The 10,570-nt window shown below is 40.2% G+C and overlaps 1 protein-coding gene across 1 annotated transcript; it reads right to left on the minus strand.

Moving 5' to 3' along the window:
• Positions 1–5,808: 5,808 nt before the first annotated feature.
• fgfbp3 (fibroblast growth factor binding protein 3) lies at positions 5,809–7,526 on the minus strand. The gene is made up of 2 exons (XM_041210322.1): positions 7,496–7,526; positions 5,809–6,749 (listed from the first exon to the last, which is right to left on the minus strand). Exon 2 carries the CDS (start codon positions 6,644–6,646, stop codon positions 5,915–5,917), a length of 732 nt encoding a protein of 243 aa, XP_041066256.1. The 5' UTR covers positions 6,647–6,749; positions 7,496–7,526; the 3' UTR covers positions 5,809–5,914.
• Positions 7,527–10,570: the final 3,044 nt, after the last annotated feature.

Below are 10,570 nucleotides of genomic sequence, written 5' to 3' on the forward strand. Positions count from 1 at the left end.
ATCCCCATTGATATTTGGGTGAAGTATCCCAGTAACACCACTCTGAAGTTCTTGCTTCCCTACAGTTTTGCTCTTCTATCACACTCTTTCACTATTTGGGAGCCTGTAGAATACTCGCCCAGTAGAGTGATCATTTCCTTCTTGTTTCTCAACTGTAACCAAGTGGATTCTGTCCTTGCCCCCTCAACGACATCCCCTTTTTCCGACTCTACAATATCTCCCTAATCTGAACTGCTCCCACCTTCCTTTAGCACTTCCCTACCTTATTGAACACTTTGTATCCTTCAGTATTAGGTACTTAGTCCTCATTATTTTTAAGCCACATTTCCGTTATTGCTACGACATCATATTCCCACATGGCTGTTTATGTTTGCAGCTCACCAACTTTATTCACCATATTTGCTGCTTTTACATACATGCAATTTAAGCCTGTCTTTGTGTTCCTCATGGACCTTTTTAGTTCTTTCCTGTCTAAAATGGTACTTGTTCCTTCTCTAGAACTATCCAACAATCTCACGTTATGCACCTTAATCCTGCTTTCTAGTTCTATATGCTGGTGGCCAACATTTGCAAATTTAGTTTAAACCTTCCCAACCACACTAGTGGATTTCCACACGAAAGCATTGGTCCAGAGAGTAAGGTGCAACCTCTCTTTATAAATAGATGCCTTCTTTCCCAGAACTTTCCCAATCCCCAAAGCATCTGAAGCCATCCCTCCTGTACCATGTCTCAAGCCACACATTGATCCTCCCTATCTTTCTATTTCTACACTCGTTAATGTGTGGGAGTAATCCAGACATTATGCTTTTGAGTTTCTAACTTCTTCCCTTGCTCCTGAAAATTTGTCTGCAGCACCTCAATAACTGTCCACTCCATGTGGTTGGTACCTATGTGTACCACAACTTGTGGCTCATTCTTTTTGTCTGGTAGAATATTCTGTACTCTCTTTGTGATGTCCTCTACCCTTGCACCAGGGAGGTAATATACCATGCGGAACTCAGGATCATAGTTACAGAAATGCCTCTCTGTCCCCCTAACTATGGAATAATGACTGCATTTCTACTCTTTACTGTTCCCTCCTGTGCAGTCCCTTGCCCATTGATGCCCTGGTCTTCACTGCAGTCCTTCAAGGTATTGTCACTGCCAGCAGTCTCCAATGTGAGGCACAGCGGAACATTTCTTCTATTTAAACCCATGGTATAAATGCAAGTCGTTTATCCATTCTATAATAAATGCCTTTAAATGGATAAATGCAAAATAATTTACGATTTGGCCCAGTTATGTCAAGAAGTCCCATTCTAGGACTTGAGCGCAGTATTGACAGAAAGCTGCACTGTTCGAAGTGTTGCTTTTCAGGTGAGATGTTAAACCTGCTTGTTCAAGCTGATGTAAAAGATCTCTTGGCATTTCAAAACTAATTCATTATTATTGGCTGCAAAGTGCTTTGGAATAGCTCGAAGATATGATAACCACTATATAAATCCACATTCTTCCTTTAAAATAATAGTTACCATCATTTTCAAAATCTTTTCTCAGAGCCAGTCCATGAGCTAATGAAAGCTTGCATTGCCATTATTTTCCCAATCATATAGAAACTTTCTTCCCCAAGCTCGCCATAATACAAATATTGAGTGCATTGTGCAGATTAAAGCAATAAACTGCTGATTCAGTTGTTCCTGTAGTAACCACGTGTTCTAATGCCTGAAAATGAAACAACATCAAGGTCACCTTTGAATCTCTCAGGTTTTCCTTCCATTATAAAAATTTTGGTCAGTATTGATATAGGTTTATTCTTTAATAGGAGTCAGTTTATCTTCTTGTGCAGGCTATATCCTTTGCCTCGACATCATTAGGCCACAGTCTCAGTTTTATTGCCCATTGATGTCATTCACTGTTTTAGAATGTCATTAGCAGGCAAGCTGTTGTCTCACACATAATTGCTCTTTAACCAATTGCTTGTAGTGTTTCAGTCTTGCGTATATAATAAATATTACACTATTGAACAGAAATGCTGCACATTTATACTGGGCAGCATAACAAGGACTCTTCTTAGCCTGGGAGCTCCATAATGCCAAATGTTTTTCCTTAGTCTGCTTCTGTCTCATATATTGTCTCTCTATTTCTCTCTTGAATTATACAGCTGTGGTTTTGTCACTAACTCATTCTCTATCGAGTGCACCATCCTTCGCTGTGATCCTCTGAGACAGGATATCAATTGCTGGCAATGCTAATAAATGAACTCATGGCTTCTCATTATGAAACAATATTAGCATATAATAACCAATTGGTATTTTCATGGTATAAGTTAAAATTTTGCACTTCAGTTTTATAAGTAGGTTTTATTGTGCAACAATACTTTCATCCTTTGACTTTAGGTGACATGTGCATGCTTTGTAAGGTTCAGGTTGATAGCTTACCACTGTAACCCAGTAAATAATTGGATTCTATGACTATGTATCGGGCACATAATTTTAAAAAAATCATTAAATTAAAAGTACAAACTAGATTGAGAATTCACAGGCTTACATTATTTTCTATTCTTTCAGCTAAAGCTGTGACACATATTTGCTTTTATGTACCTATGAAAACTAAAACACCGAATCTGAGGGCAGCTTCTGACTATTATTAACTTGCACAGGCAGATGAGAGAAGGCCAAGGTCACACACCTAATGTGCTTTTTAAGAGAAGTATAGAAAATAAGACAATTTATTGAAATCCCAATTCTGCTATCATGCCTTGCATTTACCAAATGCCTACATAGTATTATAACCTAGTAAAGATCGTGTTATTTTTTAGTTGAAGTACTTTGTCCTCATCAGAAGAAAACTAATGTGGTATTATGTACTAAAAACTCTGTCATCTGATATATTGCCACATGAAAAAAATACAGTAGCAATTGACAAAGGGAAAACTAATATAAAATGTATGAGACATAAACCCCAATCTTGATTGAGAAACACCAATAGAACAAGATCCAGAGTGCTTTTTGGCAGAATAAGAAAAGCTGGAGGCAAATTTAAAGATGTGACACTCATTTCTGATAATGTTCGTAAGCTGCTTGAATTTCACCCTCTCAACCTCTTACAATTTTTATATATTGAACTGATGCTCATGAAGTACAGTATTTTGTTGACACTGATGTTAGCAGCAAGTTTTACTGCCTATGGGCACCACTTTATGAGGAGAACATGATGAGGACATGTGATCTTGATGAACAATGGGATAGTGTTTTTCCTTAATCAATGAGATTAAAGGATTAAGAAATAACTGGAGGTAGGACTGAGAAGGAAGAGAAAAAGAAAAATGAGACAGAAAGAAAAGAATGTAAATTCTAAATTTGACATTTTAAAAAAATGCAACAATACACAATCCAAAGGAATGAGACTCTACTCTCACAACTTTCTGGGCAAGACAACCTATTTCCACTTCCATAACATTACCAATCTCCATCCCTGCCTCAGCTCATCTTCTACTGAAACTCTCACACTTATTTTTCCTTGTATTTGTTGCTCATCCCTAATTGCCCTTAACTATGTGGCCCACTTCAGAGGGTAATTAAGAGTCAACCACATTACTGTGGGTCTGGAGTCACATGCAAGGACAGCAGATTTCATTAGTGAACCAAATGGGTTTTTATAACAATTAATGATAGTTGCCATGGTCACCATTACTGAGACTTGCATTATATTCCAAATTTAATAATGGTGGGATGTGAACCCATGGCCCCAGAGCATTAGCCTGGGTCTCTGGATTACTAGTCCAGCAATATTACCAATACGTCACTGTCTCCTCTTGCCTTTGTTAGCTCCAGACTTGACTATTCCAATGCTCTCCTGCTTTCCCGCTGGTCTTTTGCCCTTCATAAACTTCAATGCATCCAAAACTCTGTTGGCCATAGCTAACACATACCAAATCCTGTTCACCTATCACTCCTATGCTCACTGACCTTCCAGTCTGGCAACGTTTCAATTTTAAAACGCTCACCCTTGTTTCATAATCCTTTCATAGCCTTGCCTCTCCCTAGCTCTGTAACTTTGTCCAGCCCGACAACTCTCTGAGATTGTTGTGCTCCCCTAATTCTGGCCCCTTGTGAATCGCTAATTACAATTATTTCATCATTGGCAACCATGCTTCAGCTGCCTGGGTACGAGGTTCTGGAATTCCCTTCCTAAGCCTTTCTGCTTCTCTTTTCCCTCCTTTAAGATGTTTCTTAAAACCTAATTCTGTAATCATCTGAGCTGAAATCTTCTCATGTAGCTCAGTGTCAAACTTTGTTTGCTAACGCTCCTACGAAGCACCCCGGAGTGTTTTACTATGTAAAAACATCACAAAAAAACCCATTGTTTTTATTGATTAATCAGTAGCAATCATCAATTAACAATTAAAAGTGTGCTCTTGCTGACTTATCTTTCTGTGAATTAACGTGCAAACGCAGGAATTACATGAAAATCACCGGAAAGTTATGCGTGAGGTGTCACTTTCACAAAGCCAAAGGTGGAGCAGCACAAAGTGGCTAGTAACTTGTGATGAGTTGTAACACACGGGGTATATCTCTTCCTCACCGCAAGTTTTGGACTCAGACACCATTATTTTTTCAGCAAAAGTTTCCGAGATGTCAGAAGGAATACTTAATCCTGACTCCTTCAAAATCTGGATTTACAACACATCCAACCAAAGCCCAGATGGTGAGAGATTTCCTACCAGTAAGTTCGGAAGCCAGGTCAGGATGCAGCTCCTGGTTTTGTATCTCCTTCATATGGTCAATGCGCAGCCAAAGGCATTTGCATCGACTCAAAAAGTGATGATAAAGTTGCTGCTAAGCTTCTGCTGAAATTAGGAACGCTGTTCTAGGCAACGAGTACTCACACTGAAACAAAAATAAAAATACCTGGAAAAACTCAGTAGGTCTGACAGCATCTGCGGAGAGGAACGCAGTTAACGTTTCGAGTCCGTATGACTCTTCAACAGAACTAAGTAAAAATAGAAGAGAGGTGAAATAATACTCACACTGGGCACGACTAAACCTTCCCTTGTTTCTGCTTGACTGATATATATCCTCCTCATACTGACAGTCTAACACTGAAAGCTCTCCAACAGGGCACTGCATTGACCGTTTATCTTAGCTGTGCGCTCAATTGTGCATTAGATACCCATAAAATATAAGTCAATCTTTCACATATAAGCATTAAACACAAAAATAGAATAGGTAATGGGCAAGGGTTAAATATTATTTAATAAATTAATTCGTTTCCACGTTCCATCTCACCTGAGTTATCGCTCAGGCTAGCAGGTAACTACAGCTCCACATAGATAAAAGCAAAATAATGCAGATGCTGGAAATCTGAAACAAAAACAAAAATTGCTGGAAAAACTCAGCAGGTTGATCATATGGACTCAAAACTTTAACTCTTGGACTCGAAATGTTAACTCTGTCTTTCTCTCCACAGTTGCTGTCAGACCTGCTGAGTTTTTCCAGCAATTTTTGTTTTTGTTCCAGCTCCACATGTTTCTAACACCTCCATTCCCTAATGCAAATGCTCTACATCACGTGTTCCAAAGTTAAAGCAACCAAGCAGAATAACTCAAATGACTTTTCACTGATCTTTAATGTTAAGTTTTACAGGATAAAGTAAAAAATGCAAAGCAAACAACATGTTATTTAAATGTTAAATGATTAAATCCACAAAGATAAACGTTCAAAACTCGCCATTTAACAGCGTTTCATCACTTGGTACTGTGAGTCTGTTTAGTATACGAAGAGTCATTTAAATTCCGAAATTGGATCCGAAGTTCCATTTTGTCTGATCTTTATTAATGAATGTTAATCACACTGGGGTAAGTAGATATTTCATATGGACACGCCTAAGACTGCGTACTAGTTCTGCTAAATGTAAGGAAAGCGTGTGTATTTAACTAGCCATTCCACAAGCTGACGAAGAATGAACAGAGCGAATGCCACTTCTCAGCACAGTAAACCTGGGACAGCTCCTCCTGAAACTCGGGATTATCATTATTCATTTCACTCAATGCGCTGGACTCCTTGCTTTTCATAGATTCCGACGCTTTGGATTTTTTCCTATTCTTTTTAAGCGGTTTCTCGGTGGAGTCAACTTGGTCCAACACCGTGCTGTTCTGGGTTAGCTCTTTCATTAACTCCTTCTTGCGTCCAGTCCCCTTGTAATAAACTTTGTCCACCCGCTTGTCCGGGTCCAAACTCTTTTCCTTCAGTTTCAACTGCGATTCTGTTGGTCCCTTTTTGCAGATCCGCGTCTTTAAGGTTTTATCTCCCTCGCAGGCATGTTTCTTTCTCCTCACTTTGCCAATGACCTGTTTCCAGTACTGACTGGCTTTAGTGTTGTAAGTGGGGCAAGTCTGCGGCCTCCCTGAATATTTGCACCAGTAGCTGCCGCCTTGGTAACTGCAACTGACCTGAAGAGTTAACTCTTCCTCCCCAGTGATATCCCAGGAACACGAATGACTTTCTTTTGTGGTCAGTGCTCCCTTGGTAGGCAAGGATTTGCCTTTACGTCTTTTACTCGGTCTATTTACCTGCTCGTTGTCATCTCCACTTTTCGCCCCTTCTCCTGGAGGAGAGATGAAACACAGCAGGAAGAGAAACAGGGGTAACACCCAAAGGGGCTTCATATCATCGGGTCCTGGTTTAAGGCTGGATTCCAGGCAACGAGCGCACTTTGGTAATCTGACCGAGGGCGAGAGACGAAGATTATCTATTTCAAAAAGACCCAACCTTCGAGAGAAAAAAATAGTACTTCAATCCGAAATGTAAAGGCACACAATAAATTATTCATTAATCTAATTTGTATGGTTGCATCGTAAATCTAAGCTATTCAAGTCTGCTAAAGTCCATGTTTCAGTCTTGCCTCCATTTGCACTTGTATTGGTGGAGAATTGTTTTAAAGTGAAATGATTTGCTAACTGGGGCAGACTTGCACTGACAACGGCGGGAGGGGGCAAGTTCTGTATAAATTGCCGCCTTCCCCTTGCAGGCAAAACCTTGAGCAGGTTACGTGACAACGTACACGGAACCCTGAGACATACTTCAATCAAAAGTTAGGCAGGAACAGAAATGCTAAATGAAGGAGCATTGTTTACCCTGATTTTAAAGTTATGATTCCCAGTATTTTACCTGTCAGCCACCCTGTCTGGAATGTTGCACCAGAAAGGATCGAATCAAAGTATCCAAAACAAGCCATGTCTCAATGCTTAAGGGGAAAAATAAATTGGAGAAAAATCTCGCCCCACAAGTAATCCGAAACGTGACTGATGAGGACCTGCTAAGTGAACGCACAGTACAATTTTCATCCTGACTATCGCAGTCTCACATTGGTTAGTTACGTTTATTCTAGTTACTTCAGTTTTCCCATCGAAAGAAGCATTGTGAAACAAAATATGCTGGAGAAGTTGCGGAAACTAGTGAAATGTATCGTTAGTTCAAAAGACAAACTGAAGAGATCGTTCCCGATGTTTACTCACCTCCCTAACAGTAAGTTCCCCTGTGAATGGGTCTGAGAGCCGCGATCCCACTGTTACCAAGTGTGGGCTGGATAGGAACAGCGGCTGAATGCATTGCTGATTGGACAGAGCTTCCCATTAACCGCTCCCCCATCGCTCCGGCCAGCCCCACTAAACTCAATTTGGAGATTTCTGCAGGCACAACTCTGCTCACCGCCAAATATAAAGAAAGTCAAGCTTTTTCTGACAGAAAGAAATTTAATCTAAATGTTGGGGGTGTGTAGACGATTTTTCAAATTAAACATCGGAAAACGGTGTTTGTTTAACCAGAAATTCTGATTAATTAATCAGGTACAATGCTCAGCAATTCAGCTTTACTTTAAGTACAGGTATCTTTGTTGTGTATGAACGGGAATCCATAATGCGGTGTTGTTGCGAATTGTCCTCACTGCCTGCAGAAGATGTTCAAAAACGTTACGGTTTGGCAAACGAGGAAGTAAAATATTGAATGTAACATTTAACGGCTAAAAATCAAGGTCACACCCGATTTATAAATTCAATCGCCACGATTTTAGTGCGGGAAGGTGTCGTTGAGGTAGATCATCTGCCACAGTACTAATGAATACCAGAGTTACCTAGAATCGCCGAATAGCCTACTCCCTGCTCTCTATATTCTTATTACTGCTATGTTTTCTAAAGAATCACAGTATTTTTCAGCACTTAATGTATTGGAAGCACCTCAGAATGTAAAATAACGGGCAAAAATTGTCGGCAAACTTTCAGAACAGCATGTTCTATTTATGATTTAATTACACATAACGTATAGAAAAATAATCTCCCTGCGATCTTAAAAATAAAACTCGAGTTACTCGTGATTTTGCGAAGGTCAGTCGGCATAGGTTGCCGATACTTACTGGTAAGTGGAACACATATTGGTAAAAACGCATTTAAAACCGCTAAATAGGAATGCCACGATAACGTCCCATTTATTGGATTATCCCGGCCAATCAACCTTTATGTGTACAGACCTAAACAGATTGGGCAGAGCATGATGCCTGAGAAAATTCCCTGTATAAAAGATTCAGTCCCCATTAACTGGTGTTAATTCGCACGATATAAATCCTAGCGTACCACTCCTGTCCCATATATCTGCCCTTCAATAAAAGGTGCACTAACCCGCATTTTAACCAGAATTTATGGCACAGATTACATGAGAAGAGTCAAAATTCTGGAAGGATCTGTGAGGAACGAGCTCTCTCTTTTCCTGCTGAAATGTGCCCCCCACAGCTTGTTTCAAGTGAACGATGGGGGTGGCCCTTGCTGCTGCCTTTCCCGAAGTCAATGGCGAGCATTTTGTCTCTAGAAAGTTGCCATGTGGTCATTTTTCTCACACCTTTTATTGCTCCAGGGCGTATGTAACTTCAAACTGGTATGTAAAAGGGTATACAATGAAGCCATTGTATTGATGATCACGTTTGCATCTATTGAAAACTCGAAGATTAACAAGCATGTGAAAGCTGCATTGAAATATTCACTTTGGCAACGCCGAAATAGGCTACTGTACAACTCTGTTTCATACCATTTTGAGTCTACAAACAATCCCATAACTTTGTATAAAACACTTTCAGCTTTGCTTGCCCATCAGAGACTGTCCAAAAACTAGCTAACTGGTTGTATACAGAAACAACAAATATGACAGAGTTAAAGGCAAAATACTGTGGATGCTGGAAATCTGAAACAAAAACAAAAAGTGCTGGAAAAACTCCCCCACTCGAAACGTTAACTCTGTCTTTCTCTCCACAGATACTGTCAGACCTGCTGAATTTTTCCAGATATGACAGAGTATTTGCTGGTAATGAACAATTAACTATTAATTGGCTCCTGAATTAATTTTAAGGGGGTTACTGTCTTTGGAGTACTCTCCTTTCTATGAATGTCTTACCAGAAATTAAACTTCATTTAAGAATGTTGATTTCCTGCAAGCTGTCTGCAATGATGCAGGTTCTTGGAATGGCTCTATTGCAAACAGTAGGGCACAGATTCAGGGTGGACAGAAGGTATAAGCAGTGTAAACGAGCTTTTGGGCAAGGCAAGGGAGCTGCAGCACTTATCCAAAGTTCTGGGACTGTTTGTAGATTCTATGGACCCCACTCAATGCATCAATAATAACTTTTTTTAAAAAGATCTTAGAAATAATTGGGGAGAATATGATTTGTTCTATAACAGGAGCACCCAGACTAAAAAATACTATCCTTAAAATTTCCTTACATATTCCAGCAATGTGTCTGGATTACAACAGAATTTTGGGTCAGATATCTGACTATTTAAAACTCTTCTAAAGTACAATTGTCTCTCAAAGTTGAGACATGGGGGTTAATGCGGGTGACAGGGGTCTTGCCCACCAGTTGGAGAACCAATGGGAACCATGCATCGCTTCTGTCTGGGAAGTCTGATGCTATTACATTCTACAGAAAATGAAGTCATACAGACTTGAAATGTTAACTCTGTTTCCTCTCCACAGATGCTGTTAGAACTGCTGAGTTTTTCCAGCATTTTCTGTTTTTGCTGCAGATTTCCAACATCTGCAGTATTTTGCTTTTAGCTATTACATTCTAATTAGGCACTTGCCTGTGCAGCATTGGGGCTCCTTTCTGATTAAGCCCCCAGTAGGGTGAGAATCCACCCCCCCTCTGAGAGCTGCCAAGAGTAGTTTCTACTGCCTTACCTACATTGGGGTCTGCAGGAGGGATCAGCCATGGATCCCTAGATAGAAGTGAGTGTGAGCAGATGGGGATCACCAGAAAGGTCTGGGATGGGGGTCAGAAAGAAGGGTAGTTGGCCACTGAGAAGGCCAACCACAAGGCTTCCTGTCCCAGACTGGATTGGAAGGAGAAGAGAAGGTGGTGGGATCCCCCACCCAATCACATGCCCCCTTGCCTCTGAATTTGCAAGGGGGAGGGGGCATTAGATCCTGCCCTGTGGTTCCAGAAAAATCCCATATTTTCCTTAGCTCACTAATTCCTTGAGCAACCAAATAAGCATAAAAACATCTTACAACTCAGAAAATGATGAATGGGAACAGCTCTGTATCTTTTA

Source organism: Carcharodon carcharias, chromosome 17, assembly GCF_017639515.1.
Source record: "Carcharodon carcharias isolate sCarCar2 chromosome 17, sCarCar2.pri, whole genome shotgun sequence".
Classification (NCBI taxonomy): Eukaryota; Metazoa; Chordata; class Chondrichthyes; order Lamniformes; family Lamnidae; genus Carcharodon; species Carcharodon carcharias.